Source organism: Gobius niger, assembly GCF_951799975.1.
Source record: "Gobius niger genome assembly, chromosome: 8".
Classification (NCBI taxonomy): domain Eukaryota; kingdom Metazoa; phylum Chordata; class Actinopteri; order Gobiiformes; family Gobiidae; genus Gobius; species Gobius niger.
Genome location: NC_136859.1, coordinates 20,449,625 through 20,473,503, shown reverse-complemented (window position 1 = coordinate 20,473,503; position 23,879 = coordinate 20,449,625). Strand labels below are relative to the sequence as shown.

Sequence of the window (23,879 nt, the reverse complement as noted above, 5' to 3'; positions counted from 1 at the left end):
ACGAAACAACCACCCAATGTAGTAAAAGGAATTAATATATGTATCTTACAATGAACTTATAAAAACAAGAGGTGGCGCTGTCGGGCACTTGCGTTTCTAGAAATTGGAGAAGAAAAGAATTCTGTCGCCGATTGTTGACGCATCTTCGGTGACCGTGGACTGTTTGACATACGATAGAAACAAAAACAAAAAAATATACGACAGAAGCGCTGCGTGAGATAAAGAAATATGTTTACCGTAGCCTCATTTGTGCAGAGTTTGAGAACGTCTTTACAGCTTATTGAAAACCGATTGTTACAAGCAGCCGGTCTCGAGAGGCAACTGGGTAAGTTCACTCACTGGATCTGGGCTGCACGTGTTTTCTACATTTATACTTGGTTTAACTACAATAGATCCATTAATTAACAGTCTTCTGAATAAATAGTTTCTCATCTTGTACTGGCTTACTTTAGTGGAATGACAAGACAGATATTGCATGAACGAAACATGGAGTAGGTTAGGCTTAGAGTTGATTAATTATCTGTTTTCAATGTTATAATTTCCATTTATAAGTAAAAATATTGAGATTGTGATATGCTTGTGTGTAGCCCCAGCATTGGCAGCACATGGCCCAAGTGTTTTGCCTCAGCTCAACAATGGTCAGGAGACTGAAGAGGAGGTAGAGGGCCCATGTCAGTCACCAGGTCTGCTGGATGGTATTCTGTGGATGGCTGCACCCAAAAAGAGGCGTACCATTGAGGTCAACCGTACAAGGAGAAGATCTGAGTCCAAACTCATAAAACTCAAGGTATAAATGAATTAATTTTTTATCGTTTGATTATTTTTTACTTACTTTTCTGCTCCATTCTCTGTTCCTCAGACTAACATTGAGCCCTGTCCAGAGTGTGGCCATTTAAAGCAGAAGCATATCTTATGTGGTTTCTGTTATGCTAAAGTTTGCAGAGAAACTGCCAAGATCCGTAATCAAATTAAGGAAGTGGAAGGTGGACCTTTCCGAGCCCCAACAGTGGAAACTGTTGTCTTATATGAGGGAGAGACCGCTAACTCTCAAGACAAAGATAAAAGGATTATTGAGAGGCCAAGAAAACGTCCTTCATGGTTCAATGTATGATCAACCAGGAAATAAGGGATCTAGGTTTTATTTAAATGAAAATGTTGAACTAATTATCTAACTGCTGCACAATAAAGAAGACAGACGTCACAAATCCAATAGTGAACGTTTTTGTTGTTTGAATGTCCTCAACTCTGTTTATCCCTTTTTCTGCACAATAAATCCATTTTGAAAATCAAAACATTATGAGTCACTGTAATCGATGTAAAATGCCTGTTTTTCTAAACCTAAAATGTTGCTCAGTCAGCTCTGTTTTGGTTGCATCTTACCATTGTGCCACTGTAGCAAAGATTGGATATGAAAAACTGCTTGCAAAATTGCTTCTTATGTTGCTAATAATCATAAAGGGGGTCATCTATCAAGCGAGCACCTAATTTAACATGTGATATGTGTATTACAGTAAAAAGGCCACAAGTCTAATATGTTAGAAAATGCTTTGTCAGTGCTACTTGTTGTACATAAAAGCCCTCCCCAGAAATGCCCTCGCCAAGTGTTTTATTGTTCTGGGGATAGTCCGTTCTACACATCACTGCCTTACCTAGAGGTAGAACCCCAATGCAGCTCGTATGTTAATGAATCTGAAATCAGATTTTAAAAAACTGATTTTTTTTTTTTTATTAAGACTGTATTAATGTAACTATTTGATCTAAGATGTTTAACTGTTTACTTTGTGGTCAAGTCAGAGACATCTCACGAAAGGAATTAATAGATTTCCCTAAAGGGCGCTTTTTCAGTCAGATGCCACATCAAATATATACAAATCATGACTTTATATTTTGGACATTTCTTTATTATTTACAATTACTGTAATTAAGCATTTCTTCCATTTATAACACAGTTAGGACACAAGTGCAGTCAGAGTTAAAAAAAAATCAAAACTTCCAGGGATTTAAAATGAAAGCCATCCTCTGAGATGCCTAAGATGAGAACGTAGATGTGATGTAAAAAGGAGTAAAAATAGAAACCACCAATGATATTTAAAAGGCTCCCAACCTGCAAAACAATCTGAGACTCTATACCGTGTTAAAAGCATAAATAGCTTTTCTCAAGCAGGAGACTGACTGTAATTAGTGGCTCAATGCATTGCATTAGCCGAGGCGGCAGCTACCTCGTGAACTCCTTTAGTGATGTTCTGGAAGAAAACCATTGGACTAAAGAGAGCTACCAGGCTTGTTGGATAAGTTTGGTTTTGGAAACCAGACCGCAATATAGGTATGTTTTTTATCTTTAATAAAGAATCAACGCGATGTGTATAGCTTCATGTTGTAAAGTAACGTGGATATTGTTTGCCATTGTACAATAGTTTATCATGTGTTCTTTAGGCAAAGAATGTCAGCAAAAAACTGCATTGGCAAAGAGAGATATGAACAGCAACAGGTGGCTCACTTCATTGTTGAGAGGAACATGAACCAGACACTGAAGCTGAGCTGCGGCAGCGGAGACACGACAGAGCACCTGTTACCATTCCCCTGGCAAAACAGAGGTCCAGCCAAAGAAGAAAACACATCAGAATCCTTAAAACAACAGAGAATAATTGAGAGTACCCATGACATCAGCACTGGTGCCGACCCTACAAAACCAATCCAAACCAACTTCAGAGCTGTCAACTTGATGTCCTCACCTCGGGAAATGTCTCGTTAAGGACAGAAGAGAGAGTAGCTTTGCTTTATCATACAAGTGGAAAATATCTACTGTACCACTATCCTGGAGAAAAAATCTAAAACTCTTGAGTCTTAATGTTACTTTTGTAATCATGTCACAGCAGTGCATTATTTATCATAAGATACTTTCGAAAAAAAATATCTACTTGGGTTTCCATTTACAGCCTTTATATTTGATTTGGTGGTTTTGTTAAGTTGTTTTGTAAAGGCTAATGATTAAATTAAAATATATATTGCAGAATTTATTTTTGAAACCACACACCAAGTAATACATGAAGACCCAAGAAAACACAGATTACAGTGTGTTGTAATTGTGAAGGATATTTTTTTTTTAACAGGATGTTCTTTGGAAAAAATAAAATGTCTTCAATATATAATAGCGTCATTGCCTTTGTTCCAGTCAATAGAGAATGACTGGAAGGCCTGCGTCTTACAATATTTTCCTACAACATTTCTAATTCCCTTTTAAAATAGACAATAGACACATCACTTCTTCATTCATTCATTCGGTATGATCAGGTATTTATCACTTTGTTTTTCCTAAAAGTGCATTTTCAGCTCTCTTATGTTTCTGAACAGTGACCTGCAGTTGCCAGTATTTAAGATAAACCCACATTAAACTACCATTCTTTTGCTTGTCAGTGTTAAGCAAGTCTGCACAATACTTATCTCTCTTAAAAATGTCCTTCAAGTCCGACTCAAGATTCAGTTCTGCCACTAAGGGGTCTTTGACAGCCTTCAAAAGAATGTTTTTCTCCATTTCCAGGCGTTGCTCTCTTGGCAGGATAATGGAGCAGTAGGCACTCTGTCGCTCCACCAGGAGGTGCTCTAGCTCGTTCAGGGTGGCAGTGGCTCGCCAGTGCCACTCATTCTCTCTCTCCAAAGCCTGGTGTAGCAGTGCTCCGGCAGCTCCACTTTTAACCAGCCTTTCTTTCTCTCCCTCCATGGCATCTCGTTCCTTAAAGATAAATAACACAATCATCCAGCTGGGTTTGCACAGGATTGGCCAATACAATCTCACACAATTTGCTCTCCTGTGACAGAAGTAAAGTAACAAAGGTGAATGGTGGAAACATCTCCTTCACCTCTTGTAGCTTCTTTCGTTCCTCCATCAGCTGCTGACTCTGTGAGATTAAAGCTTGCTTATAGCCCGTCACTCTTTGCCTCTCCTTCTCCAGCTCTAGCTCCAGTGCAGCCGCTGCCCTTCGCCTCTCGGTCAGTGTATCCTGGTAACGTGCCTCAATTTCACCTTTTATTATGGACACATCTCTTTCATACTTAGATTTAACCATTTGGATCTCCCTTTGGGAATCTCTTGTCCAAATCCAGCCTGAAAAAAAATATATACATATGACATGATAACCTCTTACTTAACCGAGTGCATTTTCTCCAGGTCAGCTTTACTCAAATCTAAAAGCTTCTCGACTGGAGATTACAGCCTGTAGGCAAAGGTATCGCCTCATTTGAAAAACTACTCTCAGCTTCTTCCTCGTTTTGATTGTCATATTTTAGTCCTTTTTGGTTCTGTTTTCATCATGTTTTGTTCATCCTTTTGGATCACTTGGTCACTTTTTGTGAAAGTGAACAAAAACTAAGAGGCTTATATTTTTGTAATCTTATAGGTCTTAGATTTGGGTAAAACTGGAGAAAAGTGCTAAGGTGGAGGTTAAAGTGGGGGTCAAACTTTGGAAATATCTCTTACGGAAAGCTGCCAGTCCCAGCATAGGAACGAGGAGAGCATAATTCCACTGGCTCCCATCTCCAGCTCCTGGACCCCTTTCTCTACCGTCTGGCTGAATGTTCCATCTGGGAGGGTCATTCAAGTTGTTCATTTGGGACTATCATGAGAAAAAAACATATTCACTTGGTTATGACACAGATAAATCCTTGTGAGCAGACATGAACGAGTGCTATCACATTGTTGATGCATATTGTGGGGTTCCACCATTCCAATAGTTTAAGTTGCTATTCTCATTATTACACAGTTGTTAAACTGGCAAGACCAGTCTTGGATGTCAATATTGCAAACAAGGCTAGCCCCGGTGCTAACGCTACCTATTAGCCTGCACTATAGCCTGTTGGCACTTGACATAGGGACACAAAGGAGAAACAATGGTTGAATTACTATAGACATAGCTGACACGTGTCTATTACATACACGGGGCACAGGCTCACCTTGAAAGTAAAGTCTAGGTCACTTATACATTTGTCCTGCTGCACACCCAAACCTCAGATTATACAATTCTTGCGTGTTTATGGATCACGCGCACTTGTGTTGAAAACAGGTTATCCCTTGACATATTTTATTACCTATAGGTTTACAAAGGATAGTAAGACGTAAAAAATACACGATTATAATATTTTGTTTAGGATTTTATGGCTCCCAAATCCAAATTGAATCACGTGTTAGCTTGTTTAAAGGATTTGATTCTATTATTATCAAATGAACACCCCGGTTTTAGGAGAATGGTTCGGTCCTGTGCAGCAGAATATGCGATCCTTGAACCGCCCCCCGCAAAGAGCAAAGGCAGTGAGTCCAGTCGTCAACATGGCCAGTGTTCGCGCAGCCTCTAGACTCCTCTCCAAAAGGACTTTAATACAATCTAAAGCAGTGAGTACATATGCTAATGGACACGTTACAGTATATTTCGATTTGTGTGTTTCCAGGATGAGTCATTTTTAGGAATGTGAGTCGTTTTTTGTCTTTCGTAACGTGTACACTGCGTGCCTTGCGTAAGCTGTTATGTAGCTTCGGTGACTTCAATGTGACACCTCCAAAAACTATGTAACGTTTGCTGTTAGAGCTTTAGATAATGTTAAAATATATGAAAATAACTTACAAATCGTAACTTTTAGGTGAAGAATGCACTTTCAGACTAAACACGACCATGTCAACTTCAGTTGCCCTTGCTTGTGTAATGGTTGTTGATGCTAACATGCTAACAGAATGCAAATGGCTTTGTGGCTCGTGCACTTTGTTTTGTTCACGTTTTCATCACATTTTTATTGTTTGAATAGTTGCAACGTCCAATTGTGGTTATTTGTTTTTCAGTGCCATTATTGGGGCGGATTGTGCACCTTGAATTGTGTGCAGAAGCCCTTTATTGATTTAGTGATAATATAGTTGGGTGCACAAATAATGTATATCGCCTAATGGTAATGTTTATACACATTTTGCTTTTTCAGATTCCTGCTGTTTCAGTGCAGACCTCCAGAGATTTTCACTTCTCCATATATGGGAAGAAGAACAATGCAAAAGTGTCCGATGATGTAAGTTGAGCGTGTTGAATGTTAGAAGGTCATTCTGCTGGTCTTTTATTGGCACTTAAAATTATCATCTATATTGTCCAGATCTCCACTCAGTACCCAGTGGTGGATCATGAATTTGATGCTGTAGTTGTTGGCGCTGGTGGAGCAGGTCTGAGAGCAGCCTTTGGTCTCTCGGAAGCAGGCTTTAACACAGCATGTGTGACAAAGCTGTTTCCCACCAGGTCCCACACTGTTGCGGCACAGGTAAAGCTAAATGAAAATGACCATTTCACTTTGTTAGTATATTTAAGGCAACGTCTAACATGTCCTTTTTAAATAGGGTGGTATCAATGCAGCACTGGGAAACATGGAAGACGACGACTGGAGATGGCATTTCTATGACACAGTGAAGGGTTCTGATTGGTTGGGAGATCAGGATGCTATTCATTACATGACGGAACAAGCCCCTGCAGCTGTAGTAGAGGTAATATTGTAAAATCAATGTATATATTGTGATTATATGATTGTGAGAGCAGACTCGTAAAGGGAACGCACGCACAGAGAGACAGACTTTGGATATAGGGTATATTGGACCACCCTTAAGCGCTCCCCGCATCACAAGACACTTGTTTAATGAATATCCTCCTCATATTTATGTCAAAAATGTACATGTATGTGTATGTTTGTATACATGCATAAAATCTGAATATAAGTAAAATTTAATATAACTTTTATATATTAATACAATCACATGTATGATCAATAAATATTTATTTGTAAATCGATGCTATATTATACAGTTGGAGAACTTTGGCATGCCGTTTAGCCGCACTGAAGATGGCAAGATATACCAGAGAGCCTTTGGTGGCCAGAGCCTTAAGTATGGAAAGGGAGGTCAGGCCCATCGTTGTTGCTGCGTTGCAGACCGAACTGGACATTCATTGCTGCATACACTCTACGGACGGGTGGGTTAATTATAAATAAAGTTAAAAAGTTTAACAAGCAGCTCTTTCAAGCACAAAATATTGACAATCTCTCCTCCTGCAGTCTCTTCGTTATGACACAAGTTATTTTGTGGAGTATTTTGCCCTTGACCTGCTCATGGAGAATGGCGAGTGTAAAGGAGTGATTGCTCTGTGCATGGAGGATGGCTCTATCCACCGCTTCAGAGCTAACAATACTGTCATCGCTACTGGGTGGGCACTGCCACAACTAAAAAAATAATAGAACTTGATGCATGATGCTCAAATTAATCAATGTTATACCTGTCCTTTCTAGGGGTTATGGACGTGCCTATTTCAGCTGTACTTCTGCTCACACAAGTACAGGTGACGGAAATGCCATGGTAACCAGAGCTGGTCTGCCCTGCCAAGACCTGGAGTTTGTGCAGTTTCATCCCACAGGTAGAACATGATCAATGTGTGCAGCAAAACATAAATTATACATATCACATTTATGTCTATTGTATTGCATGTTTTTTTATTTGTGTTTTTATCTTTACTGTAAATAATTACTTTCTACTTTACACAATTAAGTTATTACTTGAAATGACAATAAGTATTTTTTGTATGGTTGGGTTGCATGTTCTCCCTATGTCTGCTTAAAACATGTACAATAGGCCAGGATGAATGAGAGCGTGTTTGAGAGTGTGAGGTTACAATGCGGCTTGGCGTGTTCACATGCATTTATACATGTATGTTCATTAACATGCACTGTCCCAAACAAACAAATAAATAAATAAAATTTAAATCCCAATTATTTACTTAATTAATAATTATTTTCAACTGGGAAATTAATTATTACTGCAGTTGGGGCAACACTGAGGTTTTCTTTGAAGTATTACAATTACACAATAGACACCTTCCTAATGTACAGTAACTGTGTCAGTGTTAATAACAAATTGGCTTTGTGTGATCTATTTTTAATGTGTGCTTACAGGTATTTATGGAGCTGGATGCCTCATTACTGAGGGCTGCCGTGGAGAGGGAGGAATTCTTATCAACAGTGAAGGAGAACGATTTATGGAGCGCTACGCACCCAATGCAAAAGACTTGGCATCCAGAGATGTTGTGTCACGATCAATGACTATTGAAATCCGGGAAGGCAGGTATGGGAAATGTTCTCTTTATTGAAGAGTTCCTATACTTCTATTCATACATGATTGAAGTATACGGTGCCTAATGTTTCAGGGGTGTGGGTCCGGAAAAGGACCATGTGTACCTGCAGTTGCATCACCTCCCTCCTCAGCAGCTGGCCACGAGGCTGCCTGGAATTTCTGAGACAGCCATGATTTTTGCTGGGGTTGATGTGACCAAGGAGCCAATCCCTGTTCTTCCCACTGTTCATTACAACATGGGAGGAATTCCCACAAACTATAAGGGACAGGTAGGTGTTCACACAAAATCTTTTTTTGTATTAAATCCTGCCCTACTACACTTTGCTGTATCCTTTCAGGTGATTACTTATGAAGATGGACAGGACAAGGTGGTGCCAGGACTGTATGCCTGTGGCGAGTCAGGCTGCGCCAGTGTCCATGGTGCCAACCGTCTGGGTGCCAACTCGTTATTGGATCTGGTGGTGTTCGGCAGAGCTTGTGCTCTTACAATTGCTGATGAACACAAACCAGGTGAGGATCTCTGCTTTTATGCCATTCACTATGGCAGAGAGATTCCATCTTAATGGTGACTCTTAATGATGGTGTTTCAGGAGAGAAACTGTCCCCTTTGAAGTCCAATGCAGGAGAGGAGTCCGTGGCTAACTTGGATAAGATGAGATATGCCAATGGTTCCCTGAGAACGTCTGAAATTAGGCTTAATATGCAGAAGGTAAAAAACAAACTAACACATGGATCATAACAAATCTGTCGACGATGTATTTAACTCGAGTTCATATTTTCCACTTTTCACCAGACAATGCAGACCCATGCTGCTGTGTTCCGTACTGGCTCTGTGCTGAAGGAAGGCTGTGACAAGATGGATGCCATTTACTCAACCATGGAAGACCTCAAGACATTTGACAGAGGTCCTAATATGTCTTTTTTTTTCCCTTTATGCAATTCACATTTTTGGTTTTATTTCTAAAATGTTATTATTTTACAGGCATTGTGTGGAATACTGACCTGGTGGAGACTCTGGAGTTGCAGAATCTCATGTTGAATGCAGTGCAGACAATCCACTCTGCTGAACAAAGGAAGGAGAGCAGAGGAGCTCACGCCAGAGAGGACTTCAAGGTTTGCTGATTGACTTTCTCTGTTGTGCAGTTCTTTTCTTTTTGTAGTGTTTTTATTTACATTTCTGCCTCTCTAGGATCGCATTGACGAGTATGACTACTCCAAGCCGCTGCAAGGTCAGGAGAAAACGCCCTACGAACAGCACTGGAGGAAACACACTCTGTCATACGTCGATCATAACACTGGAAAGGTACCATGCCACTATTTCACTGTATTTTGTTCAGTATAAGATTAATTTAACCATTGTTCCTCTTCTCGCAGGTGACACTGGAGTACCGTCCTGTTATTGATCACTCTCTGGATGAGCAGGACTGCGCTCATGTTCCACCTGCCATTCGCTCTTATTAAGAACATATTTTCTCATTCATTGTGGTCATGAGAGTTTGTCATTCATTTTCTTCATGAAAGATTTCATCAAAGTACTTAACAGTTAATGTTATGCTCCTGTCGTGGTTGTTTAAAATTGATATCAAATTTCACTGCTTGACGGACATGTTGAAGCACTAATAACTTGCATATCTTTCATTGAGGGAAATGTAGCTCTCTTTGGTCGCGGCACTTCATCTAGTTGAGTGTAGTATTCAATCTTACGTCTTTATTCACAGCTCTTTGCTCTTGTGAAAAGATTTTAGAAATGCATTTTTTTCAAATGGTATGTTGCTTTCAAGCAGCAGAAGGGAAGTGTAGATACTGCATAAATGTACAATAAATATGACTATATGTGTACTGTGTTAAAAACTGAACACTGTTTGACCTTCAGTCTTGTGTGGTAGTAATCAATATTGTACAAATTCAAATAACGGCTATCACAAAAGTTTTATTTGCACATCCAGAATCACACATAGCGACTCACAGATTGAAACCATAAGTGTCTTCAGTACGTTTGCATCTGCCTATTTTTACTTATTGTAAACTATTGTGATAGTGCTTTGTAATATTTATTTTCTTTTTTCTTTTCTTGGCACATTTCTACGTGTTCAATAAAGCTTGCATGGAATAATATACATATATATATATATATAAGAACCCAATCTTCATTTTAGAGTAGGTCTATGTCACAAGAGGTTTTAGTTTTACATAAAAATATATACACGGATATCTATAGATTTTTTTTAATACATCAGAGGGTGCTTTATGACAGTGAAAACAAAGCACTTGGCATCCCACATGGACAGTTTGAAAAGAAATGCAACATGAGTTTAGGTATAGGATAATACATACCACATTTCATTGTTTTATTTACTGCAGTTTTCAAAAGCTCTTTATTTGAATAATAGAAAATAATCTGTGGTATAGAACATGAGGGTTCTACAACATGAGGTTAGTGGCAGAAAAAGGGTCTGCAGAGAGACCTCAGTCTTGCTTACAGTTAAGGGGCCTTGGCCTGTGAACACATTGCCCCCGGCCTAAAGCTTATAATTGTGAACTAGGTGCGATTATGTTTTTTATTTGTTAATTTGGTCGGGACTTGGATACATGCATACAGGCTACTTTCCTGTTGTCCCGCACTCACACTCTTTCTTTCATTCTGGCCTATTGTACATGTTTTTAGTGGCCCGGAGGAAACCTATGCAAACACTGGGTGAACATGCAGACCTTCTTGCTGTTAAGCACAAGCACTAACCGCTGTGTTACCATGCCGCCCAACAGTCTTGTATATATTAGTTGTACTTGTACTGAAATTATTACACCTATATTATATGGCTTGAGGAAAATTGTATATTTTATCTTGTATGCTGACAGTATTGGTAGGAAGTTCTGCCTTTAAGCTACATCTTTCCTTCAGAACGTCCCAAAATGTTGGCCAAATAGCCTCTCTCAGAGACCTACATGGTGCACTTAAAACAAACTTTAAAAAAGAAAACTTCAGTCACCTTACTGGTAGTCAACCAAAAAGGGATGCAACCATAATACAGCAGTACACATGAAAGCATTCGACATGATCAGTGTTCAGCTTGCGCTATAACAGATGCCATTCATAATGCACATTTCAAAGATCCTAGTAATAAATGGCTAAATGGATTTCAGTAAGCAATGCATTATAGTCCCCCATTCATGTGGGTGAAATGTGATTGGCCAAAGTCAGGGATGCTCTAACTGCGGCCTGGGGCCAAATGCCCCTCAGATTAATTTTTTGGCAAATTGGCAAACATTGCCAGAGATAGAAATTGTCAGAGGTGGGAGTAAGTCACTAAATGCAAGTCTCGAGTCAAGTCCAAGTCGTGAAGGACCAAGTCTCAAGTAAGTCCAAGTCAATCGATCATGGGCTCATGTCAAGTCAAGTCAAGTCATAACTTTTGTCAAGTCAAGTCAAGTCTTGCTTTAGCCGGCAAGTCACCTCAAGTCACAAACGCCAGCGTGTCTACTTTTCATGTGTTTAATCTTGAAAATAACAAGTGCTTTCTCAAGATACCGTAATTTAGAAAATTTAGACTAAAATCAAACTTTTAAAAACTCATGGATTTGGATTTAAAGTCTAATTGATATTTAAACGCCACAACATTCAAAAGGGGGGGGGGGGGGGGTACTTGGGCGACTTAAAAAATATGAAATATAGTGTTTTAAATATGAGCTGCTTTTCCCTGCAGTCTGAAAGGTAAATCTAAAATAATATTGTTTATTTTTGTTAGTTTCTGGCAGTTTTTCTGTCAGTGGTTCCCCTGTAATGCCCCAGCCCCTGTATACTCGGATTCGCCCCTGCTCAAAGTAGAGTCTGCGTAGCCTTCAGTCCCGCTGTCACTGGGCTGTGTGCGGATGCGTAAAATAGCCACTAAATGCTGTAAACTTTGTGTGAACACCTTAAAACATCGAAAAGCCCCAAGATTTCTGTTGATTAATCAGCTCTTACGCATCGTCGTTCTGGAGGCTCCGTCTGCGCTGCAGGTCCAGTCCATTGTTTCAAACGTTTTCCTGTCCGTAAATCTCCACCTCTTCACTCTGTTTAGAAAACTTTTAATGCACGTATTTCGACGTCATATTTCCTCCTGCCTTTACGCGCTGTATTGATTAGAAGCGCTGTGTCGGAAACCGAACACGCATGTGGCTAATTACCATCATGTAAACATAGATGCGCCGCTTTTACGCAATGAATCCTGATCTTTCGACAGTTTCACTCAAATAAATAATAACTATAAAGTCACAGCAAGTCATTGAGAGTCACTGGCCTCAAGTCCAAGTTAAGTCTCGAGTCACAAACAGCAAGTCCCAAGTCAAGTCAAGTCTTTTTGCAGCTTTGGTCAAGTAAGTCTCAAGTCCCGAAAATTGCGACTGGAGTCTGTGGAAATTGTTACTGCAAGTTTAAAGGCACACTGTGAAACTTTTTGGACTATAAAATTGCCAGCAATTGAACACATTGACAAGTCACATAAAATGCTATTTATAATGTTTGAGATATTGGCTACAAGGGACAGAAATTTAAGTGAATTACTTATATTAAATAGTGAGCTTAAATGGGGCGACAGTGTAGTAGAGCGTGTGACGTGTCGCCTTGTGATCAGAGGGTTGGGGGTTTAGATCATGCACACTGTCATTGTGTCCTTGGGCAAGACACCTCACCCACCTTGCTGCGGTTGCCTGCGTACACTGGTGAGCATATGGGTGATTGATCCCTTGATGTAAAGCAGGTAGAAAGGCGCTACATGAATCTGACAATTAAATGTCATGATTTAATTCAATAATAACATAAACAGTAATAATAACAATGATGACGGCAATGTTGATTCCAACCGACCAGCTGTTCAGTTTGAAGGCACATTGGCTGTTTTGCACTGCGGCTTCACGGTCTCCACGGTGATTCGCGTCTCGGGTCTGATGGGACAAAGAAGAAAATTAAGATTCGGTAAATTTGGGTTGAGACAGACTCCATAGTTACAGTGGAAGTGAAAACACCCCATTTAGTTAGGCAACATACAGTAACAAGGAGAGGCAGTTCCTCTATTTTTACAATCAAGAAATTCCTACTGTCTGACCACAGCAACACACCCACTTGTTGTGAAACATACTCGTGTAGTGCACCTTACCTTCTTGTATCTGTACTTCCTCTGTGTTCGAAGAGAAAAGTCGAAAAATATCGAGTCCAAGCAGAAAACAATCATACCAAATAGTGAAAACAAAATATATTGTGTACATGGCTATATGACAAACACAAATACCTCAGAAAAGCTATGCAGTAGAGCAGCTTAATAGCCATTAGAGCAAAAGCTTAAACAAAAGTTAAGAGAAATTAAAAAAACAAAACCAAAAAAAAGGCACTCCTCCCACATCTTAATGCTCTATTTACATTTTCTAAAAAGCCTTTAAGCCTAGTTGGAGCTGATAAACGTAAATAGAGAAGTTTCTGTTCTGTTCCCTAAAAAAGCACCCCCCCAAAAATCGCCGACGTTATGGTATTGACTTTCTGAGCAGTGTGTGACTCGTTTCTCTTTAAACAGTGTAAGAAGTGTTTTATTTGAAATTCATGTCAAGTAAATACAGATAAAGTGTTCATGATTACAAAAGCATACAAAAAGCAAACATGATACACATGGTACACATTAGGTATGTGGGTTGGACAGACAGACACGCACATCCCGAGTCATTAGGTTTGTATCTTTCTTGGACCACTTTTGACAGCCAGGTGTCTCCAAACACTCCTAGATGTTGAGCTGCAAAAGAACAGACAAACCAACAATTATTTGCTTTATGCGCAACAGCGAACACAGTGCAGTGATGTATGAAATCAGTTTACAAAGACTTTGATTTGAAAACGTGTCTACCCTCCACAATGAAGGAGTGTATTGTAGTGTATTATTTTATATTTCTATTACATATAAGAAGAAGCAATAACAAGATATGGGTATATAACATTACATTAACATTTTGCTTATAAGACCCCATTATGTTCTCTCATTTAGCTCCATATTAATAATTTATTTGTGTCACAACAACAACTACATAGATTATGGCGCCGATGATGACCACAAGTCCAACTGCAAGGGCCGCGTTGTTCAGGTTTCGAGCAAGACGACTGTTTTCCGTGGCTTCTGTAAGATTTCCACGGCTGTTGGCGTCCCGGGTCTGACAGGAGAAACACATACAATGGTGAATTGAGCAGGCGCTAACAGAGAGCCTTAACTGTTAGATACTGTACGTGCTTAGATGAGATACAGTGAACAGAGAAAGCAACAGTATGGGAAGTCTCTGACCATATACAGTAGCTGAAGCTGAAAGTTGAAATTAGGAAAAAGCAAAGAATAATATGGGCTCTATAATATCAAGCAGGCATCAGCATAGCTAACTTAGATATGGATAGTAAATATATAGTTCTAGGACATTGACAGTAGCTTTGAAAGGTTCATTATATAGGCATAATAACACATGCATTGTCAAATAGTCATGACAAACAAGAAACAAACATTTAAGAAAGCAAGTTCTCATGCAGAGCACAGACACATTGACCTGGCTTTGTCCTTCTCTCACATGACACAATAGTAAAGAGAAAGAGACAAACCTGGACCCCAACCATGGATCTTGTAGTTCAGAGGTAATTGCACAAATTGTTGAGCTACAAGTATGACCTCTCACTCTCACATGGGCAATGATTCTAGTTATTATTGACCTTATCAAACCGTAATCCACTTTATTACCCTTTACCCATTATTTTATTGCCTCCGTCCTGGCAGCAGCTGTAAATATTTGTTTGCTGTACTAACTATATGCTGAACTATGATCGTAAGAGGAATAGAAGTCACTGCACTGCCTTGTGACACATTTACAATCCATGCTCACGTCAGCAACCAATAAAACCTATTTCAACATCTTTCCTGAAAACTGTAAAAAAAAAATAAAAAAAAAGAGTGTATGCCTCATCATCTCCTCTTCCCAAACACATAAGCCACAGACGATATGTGCTGATTATACAGTTAAATGTGTTATTGATTTAATTTCTGTGGTCCATGTCTGTAAAATGGTTCGGAAAACACATTTTTACGACATCACAAAATCTTTGCTTTGAATCACTTCCCCTCACTCCTCCTCACAGCAGCTGCTCCTGGAATGTAAAGACCTCCAAAATTACTGCAGCCTGTGTTTCCTGTTGTGAAGCATGTGACCGGGCACTGAGCCTCTTCTCTTCAAGTGGCCCGCTCAACACCCTGGCTTTTTAAGGCACTACACAAATTAATACTGAACCGAGGATGGCAAAGACAACTGGGAAGTAGCAAGAGCACGGAGCAAACATATTATAATATGTATATTAATGTGCCTTCCTTTCATTTCAAAACTGTTCCCTTGATTGATTCTCACTGAAGCCGATCATTTATGAGTGAACACATATTAACATAACATTCTTCCAAATCGCCACCTGTCGTTTTGATGACTGCTTTACACTTTTAACATTTGCTCAGTGAGCTTCACGGTGTCGTCACAGAAATGGTTTGGACGTCTCAAACATGTTGAAAACTATCTCAGAAGACGACCTTATGAAGCTCATGGAGAAAATGCCAAGAATAAAGGGCCGCGAATTTGAAGAATTCAGAATATAAAACATATTTGGAGTAACCTGTTCCTTCATAATCCCATGTGTTCATTCATAGTTTAACGCCTTCAATGAGAATCATAGTGTGTTAATAATGTTGAAAATAAAGAAAAGCCAAGACACTAAAAGTGTGTCCAAACCTTTGGCCTGTACTGTATATGAACAGTTCAAACAGTGGTTTATGACTTTGGTTTCTGCTTTTGTCAGTGAGGCTAATCACAAAATGATGTTGCTAATTGTATGATGGATAATGCAATTACGAAAGGATAATGTTTCCTTAATGTCATCATCTTGAAAATGGACATTTCTACCATGATCAAATAAAGCACGTGTATGTAATCCATTTTTTTTTTTTGCTATTGTTTCTTTGTTGTTGTACTATGTTCCTTTTCTACTATATTCCTTTTGTACTATTGTGAAAAGAGATTTTTTTATTGCCTAGGTGCTCATGAGCTTCTTGCTTCGGCCCACTCCTTTTGAGCAGAATGTTTACAGCTGAAATAAACTAAACTAAACTAAACAGGGTGAAACAGAGTATTTCCTGAAGCAGCCTGAACATTTCCAGTATTCACCTTAATCTGAGACAAAATAACTCATGCTTTCTAAGTGGAGCTTTGAAACAAAACTTAATCTCAGGCTTTTACTGCTGAAAGGGGGAAAAATGTAATTGCTAATTAATCGTAAATAGTGATGAATAATGATGTGATAAATAATGATTGATCACTTAACTTTAAGTGATCAAGTTGTCATTTTCAGTTCAACTATAGGAAAGGATGAAATGTTTACAATACACACAAACATTCTTGTATATTCAACCTGTCTCTCTTGACTCTAAAGTTTTAAGTCAAAAATATGTATCTACATGCTTGTATTGTTCTGCAAATTCCCTTGATAATAGTTCCTCTAGGTTGAAACTTGCACTTGTGGCAGATACGGGTTGGCTGAAAGAATTGGATACAGTTGATGAAAGACAGTGTGGAACAGAAATCAAAGAGCTGCTCTGTTTCCCACACACTGCGACAGAAAGAGGCAGTCGCTGTTTCACTGTCCCAGCACAGACCTCTGTCTAATGCCCTTTACTGACATCTCTCCATTAGGTCACCACACTGGTTTCAAGAGAAGTTAACTAACTGCACATTGTAACAGGACTTTACCCTCAATCACACCTTTAAAAAGTGACGTTAAGGTCCCTTCGACACAAAAATGTGCTTGAAACTTCAGAGAGCTATAAAAAAAAATGAAGGATTAATATTTTATGAAACGTTTTCTTTTATTTTGAAGGGCTGACTCTCCTCTTTTCATACATATAAAAATAATATCACTTTTTAAATACTTACACCCTTTCATTGCCCACTTTCTGTTGCAGTTACTCAAATGGACCACTGTGTAAATTAACTATGTACTATCTACTATGTAAATGAAATGTCGTCCATAGACTTACATTTTAATCACTATTTTCAAACCACTAATATAAAAACGGATTGAAATGTAATTTTAAACTCCTGCATATTTTCTGAACATTGAGGCTTCAATCTATCTCCCGGACATATTTTTTTCACCATGAGGTAATTTTTACCTTGTTTGGCAAAAGGAAGAAAATGCCTGTTTGTTTTTTGCCTTTTATGATCAACGGAACAAGCAGCGACTTCCCATTGAAGCCCTTCTGCTGCTCACAACAAATATGCTATGAAATACTTTTTTTTTTTCATATTTATCACACCAGCACTTGTAATAATATACTAAAATATCATGTTTTTCAAAACTTATATTATTATCATATTGGAATTCTCTGTCATCTCCATACCCTGTGTTTACAGCTGGTCATCAAGTCTGATCTATTTTCAAATGCCAATGTTCGTCTACTTCTTTTATTTTCTTTTTTTTTTTTACAAACACTGGTTCAAAAAGCTCTAACACTGTCTTGCCTCTTACTAAACACTTCTACAGATTCACTCTGTTGCGTAAAGTCACAAAATAAAGTGCAAGATTCAGTAAAAATGAAGTAATGCAGTTGTTTACTGACAGCCATGTTCCTCCTCTTGCCAAACTATGTGAAAATGATCTCGTAGCGAAAAAAATGTGTCAGGACGTTAGTTTGAAGCAGAAGTTTGAAAATATGCAGAAGTTTGAAAATACATTTTAATCCGTTTAACATTGGTGGTTTTTCAAAAATAGTGATTACAATGTAAGTCTCTCGAATCAAGTGGCCCACGATGTAAATACATGACTTTGCAACATGAAGTTGGCAAAGAAAGGGTTAAAATATTTTAAAAGTTATATTATTATATATTTTTGTATGTATGTATGTAAAGAGGAGAGTTAGGCCTTCAATATATGACAAAAAAAGTTAAAAAAAAAAAAATATTGTGCATGCTGTTGAACATGCACTACAGTAACTTTGGGTCAAAAGTTTGTAATTAAAGGGTTAAAAAATAAAATAACAATGTTCAGTATAAATGGTTATTTATAAAATTCACAAAGGTGCTGTTTTTGTTTCACAGAAAAGAAAAGGGAATGAACCACTAGAAGAAAAAAAATCTAATATTTCAGTGTTATTTCAGTGTTAATGTTAATATTGATGAATTGATGAATGGTAGTATTGATGAAATCATTTTTTTTATTTGAAACCTTTTCCTCAGGTTCTGACGGTTAAAACTCTATGCCAAAACTTATTCTACTATGCTAAAATGTTGTAGTTTTATTATTATCATTATAGTCTTTAAAATGTAATGTTTTACTGAAAGGCAATTGGTGGAGTTTTTTTTTACCAATTCAAAATAAAAGCAGCCCATATGGTGTTGGTATCAGACTCACACACAATTGTATTATTGTTATTATTATATTTCTCAATGCAAGTTTTCTCATCATTATCATCTATCTTTCAGTTTATCATTGCAGTGGAGCTCAATAGTCCTGAAGTGCCTCTAACTTTGGGACACAACAGACCCTTTTCATGGAGCGTGAGGCTCAAACGCCACTTCCTGTCCTGTTATATTCCTATGGAAAAATACTGTTTCTAATATACAGTTTAAACAATAAAGTCAGATTAAAAAATATGCCATTATATATATTTTTTCTTTTTTTGTCTTGCTAACCCCCCAATGTGACAGGAAGTCGTCGATACGTGACATTAAATAAAATGGCCTATTTCAGAATACGTTTTATCGCCACTGTCGGTGTCGATACATTCACAATCTAGAATTGTTTTTTGTTTTTTTCGGTGCAATTGTGCAACATGTAGCATAAACTAGTAATAAGATAAATAATAATAAGTCTATAAGGGCATGCAAAAAAAAGGATAAAAAATAAGAAAGATATAGTAAAATGAGTTAACATACACAATATACATGTCCTGACTACTCAACATTCAGTCGGTTCATATAATGTTTCAGTTAATATAAAATAAGGTTCATCAATTTTGAAAATGTATTAATCTTTTAGATGTACTAAATAATAATAGTTTACTTTTTTTCCTTTCCATTATTCATCACTATTAGCTACATTAATGAACACAAAAGAGTACAAGTGAATAATCAGCATCTGAAACCTTTTTTTTTAGCTTTCATTTGCAGAAACAGAGCTATGGCAGTAGCAAAAGCATGATGTTAAAAGTGTATAATTTGTGTTTTGTTTCTAATCTCGGTTTTCTCATTTTGCCATGTTATTACCGTAGTTACAACAGTTATGTCAAAAGAGGGTTACTGACTGAACCAATGTGTGATTTTGTATCTACTATATAATGCCATAACTTAAATGTGTTTTTTTTCATTCCCTGCCACACCAGCCATTATCTTTTATTCCCAATCACAAGCTTCAAATACAAAGTTCAAGTGAGGATACTGGCTGCGTGGGCATTCCCGGAAATTGGCTCCAGTCATGCGACCCAGAGGCAGAATAAAGACCAGATGCAATTATGTATAATGTGCTCAGCTCTGTACACTGTATTAACCAGTCCATGAGCGTTTGGTGATGAGCGCAACTACTAAGTCCAACTCGAAGATACTTGTACAATAGATTCAATCTTTGTGCAAATATAATACACATTTAACTTAGATTTTTCTTATATATAACACAAACAACAACCAAATAAACCATAGGAAGCTAATTAATGAAAGTAGCTGGAGTCACCCTCCCCTCGCTCAATACTTGGGTATATCCACATAGAAACAATTAAGAGAATGTCTTTCAGGTTCAGCTTCAAGGCAATTGAGTTTGAGCAAAATGGCGGACAAGAAATAATAGACTTTGATCATCAGATAGGAGTCAGGAAATGCAGTGACGTTGCAGCAACAGCAGAAAAGAGAAATAAGACATGAACAAGACAAAAACACATAAGAAGAATCCTATAAACATCCAAATATACACATGAAGACAAAGTAGAAAGAATAAAATCTACACTGCTTACACACCCTTCCTCAGAGGGTCAGTCATTTACACACTGTACACATGGGTGTGTCTAGAGCAGAAGTGGGCAAACTGCGGTCCGTGGGCCAAATCTGGCCCCCCAAGCAAATTTGTCTGGCCCTCAACCCTTTGTCCATAATCTATATATTATTCCTGCATCTTCCATGCCAAATTGCAAAGTGGTGTATCAGAGGCTCTATATTTTTTTTTCATTTAATATTTTTCATTTCATTTTCTTTACTTTACTTATGCAAAGTGACACTAAAATTATACAACACATCTTCTAAGTCAATGCAATTTCAATGAAGAGCAGCAGAGAGACTGCTCTTCATTGAATCACCTCATATAACTCATCTGCCTCTCCTTGTAAAAATTAATTGATGAATTGAGTTTGATGTATGTCTTTCCACACTCTTCATCCCTTTCACCTTGAACTATCCCGTCTAATAATGATTTTAGAGACTTAAAAACTTCCGCTGAGTGTGAATCTCTCTTTTTGTAATATATGTTTGTACTTATACTCAGCCTATATTGATAATCGACAACATTTGATTTTCTATGCCGAGACAAGTCAATCTTTTGATATAAACCTGGACTTTTGGAAGCAGCTATCTACTGCTCCCTTTTGTATTTCTGCTTTTGTGTATCGCTTACAAAGTGGTGATTTCTGATAACTGCAACTAAAATAGTAACTTACAAGAATCGAGTAGATGAGTGCAGCAATCCCCAGTGGCATACAGCAGCACAGCAGAGTGAAGATGGAGTATCCCAGGTAATCCTTTTGAGGGGTGACCAGAGGCATCTGTGGCTGAACAGCGATCACAGTCTGCCCGGGATAAACCTGTCCTGGGTACGGCTGCTGTCCTGGGTACGGCTGCTGTCCTGGGTACGGCTGCTGTCCTGGGTACGGCTGCTGTCCTGGGTACGGCTGCTGTCCTGGGTACGGCTGCTGTGAGTATCCACCAAACTGTAAAAAAAAGGAAAATCAAATGTTTAACTGGGGCAAACTCAAACATAGACTAGTGTTTAATCTAAACCAAACCAAACGTAACCAGTTCCTGATTCAGAGTTAGGCTATAAAATGTAGTCTATAAATTATTCACATTCAGCTTGAGTTATTATACCTATAGACCTATTCGCTTATTGAAATTGAATAGCAGTGACAATGTCTAGGCCCTCAGTGGCAGAAGAATGTGGAATTTATCCATAGCTCTCATTGATACACATCTCTAATCTAGAATTAATATATTTCAGATGTCTTTTTCACATGTTGCTCAGAAATAGTCCATATTCTAATAATAATAATAATAATAATGAAAGAAAGAAAGAAGAATGTAATGTCGTGTCTATATGATGCAAATTAAACTTAATGTTTTCCTTACTTGTGCCGGACCAGGCTGCGGGTACCCCATCTGAGTCGCTTCCTGGTAGGGCGGGGGGTTCTGTTTCTCCTGCGCCATAGACGCCTTCTCGTCCCCATACTGAGAGTCCATGATTTACTTCTGCGTCTTTGAACAAGAGCAGCGCACTTCTGTCGTCGTTTCGTTTCTCCTGTTGTTTTAAAGTAACGGAGCCTGTGCCACACAGAGAGCGCAGTGTCCGCTTCGCCACACCCACAACTGCATAATTGGTAAAGCCCAATGACTGGACTATGGACTGGACATTTCGACAACCATAGACGACAACACAAAATGAGGCAAAGAACTTCCGCCTACATCTTCAGAGTAATCAATATAATCATAATAACCGTAAGCTTAGAGTTCCTGCCCTGCAACAGCAATGAGAGACACTCACTTCACAATTAGACCCAGGAATGCCCAGTAGAAAGTGCAAAAGTGTAATTCTTTGAAATTGCTCAAGCACTAGAGTCAAAAAAGAATTAACACAAGCACCGTCACTACAACAACCTACAGACATGTTTTAGTGATTCTTCTGACCACCCAGTTATTTATAGCCACAGGGTCAAAAGAGGAAGGCGATGACGTAGGCCTATTGTTCACCTTATTAGTTCGTTTGCGCTGGGCTTTTACTGTCAGAGGCTTTATCTCGGATGCGCGTGGCCTCCAGAGGTCACACTTGACCAGACTTGAAGCCAGTTGTAGGCTCTAAAGTTAGATGACGCCTGCATGGCTCGCTGCGCCCTAAGCATGTCCAAAGTATAGTCCGATACCATGTCAATAATAAAATCCACGGACACCAAAGGTGCAGTGAAGAGCTTTAATCAGTAAAAAAATGACATGAAAAACAGACGGGGGAACACAAATAAGGGGTAGCAGAGGACGTCAAAAAACGGTTTGGCTCATGAGAGAAGGGGAAAGCGTGATGCACCGTGATGGTGCGCCCTCTGCTGGATAAAACGGATCTAGACCAATCAGCTGATATGTAGATCGAGGCTACTTAACGCACGTGGGGAGTTAGTAACTGAGTCTGAGTTATTCAATGTTTTCATGAAAACAAAATCTTGTGAACACATTTGGGAAGTGCAATCACGCTTCTGTTGATTGATCAAGATAACAAAACAGCGTAGGAATTGCTTGTTATTTTTGTCACTAACGACCCCAACCCTACCGGATTGAACCTAATCCTAATCCTAGCCACCCTAAACTAACCATAAAAATAATTGTAAAACAAAAAATATTAATAAATTAAAGCCGCAAGCGGCATCGAACGGCCCTCGCGGGCCGTGCCTCCTTTAGCGCCTCTATCTATCCGTGCCACAACCCTACCAAGGGCGCCAGCGTTGCCACACTGCATTTTATTGTCCTGATGTGTCATTAATCTTGTCATTAGACATCAAAACAAAATTTTTAGCCTCTCCATGTGAATAATGGCTCCAGCCTGCAGAGGGCGCTAGCGCGCCCATAAACTTTCTAATTTAACAAGTAGCATCAGACGGCCCTAACGGGCCGTACTTCCATGTCCACTGTCCACAATCTCTTTTTTCCCATAATGCAATTTTTCTTCTGCACCTATAGGGGGCGCTATCGCGCCGAATGGCACTTTTTCACATTTGCTGTGTCCAGGGGTGAAAGGTCCATAAAATGTATATTTCCGATTTTTAATCGGAGTTTGTTTGCGCAAATTGGAGCAATTTTTAGTTTCTGATGAATCGCAAAATACTTCGTAAAGATTGCGGCTTCGCCGCAAACAAACCGTAAAACTTAGCCAAAAAATTTGGATAACTTTTGATGCCCCACATCTCGAGATGAACTGGAGCAATTTTGAGCTCATTTGGTGAAACGCCCTAGGAGGAGTTCGTTAAAATGCGATGTCAGCGAAAACGCTGACTCAGCATTTTCCAGACTTCTTGTCAAAATGGCAGACTTCCGGTTTGTCACGGGGCATGGCCACAATAATATTTTTTGTATGTCGTCACGTGACGAATATCTGTACCGAATCTCGTCGCTCTACGACAAAGTTGACGTTGGCTCCGGTTGGTCCCGCCTCCATCGACGCAATGTATTTTGATTCACCATGGCAACACCATACAAAATACGATATGGGTCTCATTGGCTTTTTGGATCGGGATGCCATCAACTATTTTTGTACCGAATTTCATCCATTTCCGACAAACTAATTTTTTTCCCATAATGCATTTTTTCTTCTGCACCTGGAGGGGGCGCTATCGCGCCCAATGTCACTTTTTCACATTTGCTGAGTCCAGGAGTGAAAGGTCAATAAAATGTATATTTCCGATTTTTAATCGGAGTT

The 23,879-nt window shown here is 38.8% G+C and overlaps 4 protein-coding genes across 6 annotated transcripts; 2 read left to right on the top strand and 2 right to left on the bottom strand.

The window, feature by feature from the left end:
- Nucleotides 1-124: 124 nt before the first annotated feature.
- mrpl32 (mitochondrial ribosomal protein L32) lies at nucleotides 125-1,216 on the top strand. Its single transcript, XM_079560911.1, has 3 exons — nucleotides 125-325; nucleotides 588-787; nucleotides 860-1,216. Exons 1-3 carry the CDS (start codon nucleotides 229-231, stop codon nucleotides 1,109-1,111), a joined length of 549 nt encoding a protein of 182 aa, XP_079417037.1. The 5' UTR covers nucleotides 125-228; the 3' UTR covers nucleotides 1,112-1,216.
- Nucleotides 1,217-3,221: 2,005 nt separating this feature from the next.
- LOC306966409 (coiled-coil domain-containing protein 127-like) lies at nucleotides 3,222-5,047 on the bottom strand. The gene is made up of 4 exons (XM_079561171.1): nucleotides 4,948-5,047; nucleotides 4,475-4,610; nucleotides 3,858-4,102; nucleotides 3,222-3,730 (listed from the first exon to the last, which is right to left on the bottom strand). The coding sequence occupies exons 2-4, from the start codon at nucleotides 4,602-4,604 to the stop codon at nucleotides 3,299-3,301; spliced, it is 807 nt and encodes a 268-aa protein (XP_079417297.1). The 5' UTR covers nucleotides 4,605-4,610; nucleotides 4,948-5,047; the 3' UTR covers nucleotides 3,222-3,298.
- A 210-nt stretch (nucleotides 5,048-5,257) lies between these two features.
- sdha (succinate dehydrogenase complex, subunit A, flavoprotein (Fp)) lies at nucleotides 5,258-10,242 on the top strand. The gene is made up of 15 exons (XM_079561808.1): nucleotides 5,258-5,383; nucleotides 5,959-6,042; nucleotides 6,124-6,285; nucleotides 6,362-6,505; nucleotides 6,822-6,986; nucleotides 7,069-7,217; nucleotides 7,300-7,424; nucleotides 7,960-8,128; nucleotides 8,211-8,406; nucleotides 8,476-8,647; nucleotides 8,728-8,846; nucleotides 8,931-9,042; nucleotides 9,120-9,250; nucleotides 9,327-9,440; nucleotides 9,512-10,242. Exons 1-15 carry the CDS (start codon nucleotides 5,264-5,266, stop codon nucleotides 9,596-9,598), a joined length of 2,049 nt encoding a protein of 682 aa, XP_079417934.1. The 5' UTR covers nucleotides 5,258-5,263; the 3' UTR covers nucleotides 9,599-10,242.
- Nucleotides 10,243-13,837: 3,595 nt separating this feature from the next.
- LOC306966215 (uncharacterized protein) lies at nucleotides 13,838-21,851 on the bottom strand. Of its 3 annotated transcripts, XM_079560892.1 has the most exons (4): nucleotides 21,551-21,851; nucleotides 20,866-21,135; nucleotides 14,183-14,305; nucleotides 13,838-13,893 (listed from the first exon to the last, which is right to left on the bottom strand). In XM_079560892.1, exons 1-4 carry the CDS (start codon nucleotides 21,659-21,661, stop codon nucleotides 13,882-13,884), a joined length of 516 nt encoding a protein of 171 aa, XP_079417018.1. In that variant the 5' UTR covers nucleotides 21,662-21,851; the 3' UTR covers nucleotides 13,838-13,881. The 3 variants fall into 3 exon arrangements, with proteins under 3 accessions (XP_079417018.1, XP_079417017.1, XP_079417016.1); XM_079560891.1 differs by lacking the exon at nucleotides 13,838-13,893 and having other exon boundaries at nucleotides 14,111-14,305; nucleotides 20,866-21,117; XM_079560890.1 differs by lacking the exon at nucleotides 13,838-13,893 and having other exon boundaries at nucleotides 14,112-14,305.
- Nucleotides 21,852-23,879: the final 2,028 nt, after the last annotated feature.

Excerpts from the sequence above, each read along its gene's own strand:
- mrpl32 (XM_079560911.1), top strand. The coding sequence starts at position 229 with ATGTTTACCGTAGCCTCATTTGTGCAGAGTTTGAGAACGTCTTTACAG. Across the intron at positions 326-587 it reads CGGTCTCGAGAGGCAACTGG|CCCCAGCATTGGCAGCACAT; the intron begins GTAAGTTCACTC and ends GCTTGTGTGTAG. Across the intron at positions 788-859 it reads CCAAACTCATAAAACTCAAG|ACTAACATTGAGCCCTGTCC; the intron begins GTATAAATGAAT and ends TCTGTTCCTCAG.
- LOC306966409 (XM_079561171.1), bottom strand. The coding sequence starts at position 4,604 with ATGAACAACTTGAATGACCCTCCCAGATGGAACATTCAGCCAGACGGT. Across the intron at positions 4,103-4,474 it reads GCTGGGACTGGCAGCTTTCC|GCTGGATTTGGACAAGAGAT; the intron begins GTAAGAGATATT and ends ATTTTTTTTCAG. Across the intron at positions 3,731-3,857 it reads AACGAAAGAAGCTACAAGAG|GAACGAGATGCCATGGAGGG; the intron begins GTGAAGGAGATG and ends TTTATCTTTAAG.
- sdha (XM_079561808.1), top strand. The coding sequence starts at position 5,264 with ATGCGATCCTTGAACCGCCCCCCGCAAAGAGCAAAGGCAGTGAGTCCA. Across the intron at positions 7,425-7,959 it reads TGTGCAGTTTCATCCCACAG|GTATTTATGGAGCTGGATGC; the intron begins GTAGAACATGAT and ends GTGTGCTTACAG. Across the intron at positions 9,441-9,511 it reads TCGATCATAACACTGGAAAG|GTGACACTGGAGTACCGTCC; the intron begins GTACCATGCCAC and ends CTCTTCTCGCAG.
- LOC306966215 (XM_079560890.1), bottom strand. The coding sequence starts at position 21,661 with ATGGACTCTCAGTATGGGGACGAGAAGGCGTCTATGGCGCAGGAGAAA. Across the intron at positions 21,136-21,550 it reads CGCAGCCTGGTCCGGCACAA|TTTGGTGGATACTCACAGCA; the intron begins GTAAGGAAAACA and ends TTTTTTTTACAG. Across the intron at positions 14,306-20,865 it reads CACTCATCTACTCGATTCTT|ACCCGGGACGCCAACAGCCG; the intron begins GTAAGTTACTAT and ends TTCTCCTGTCAG.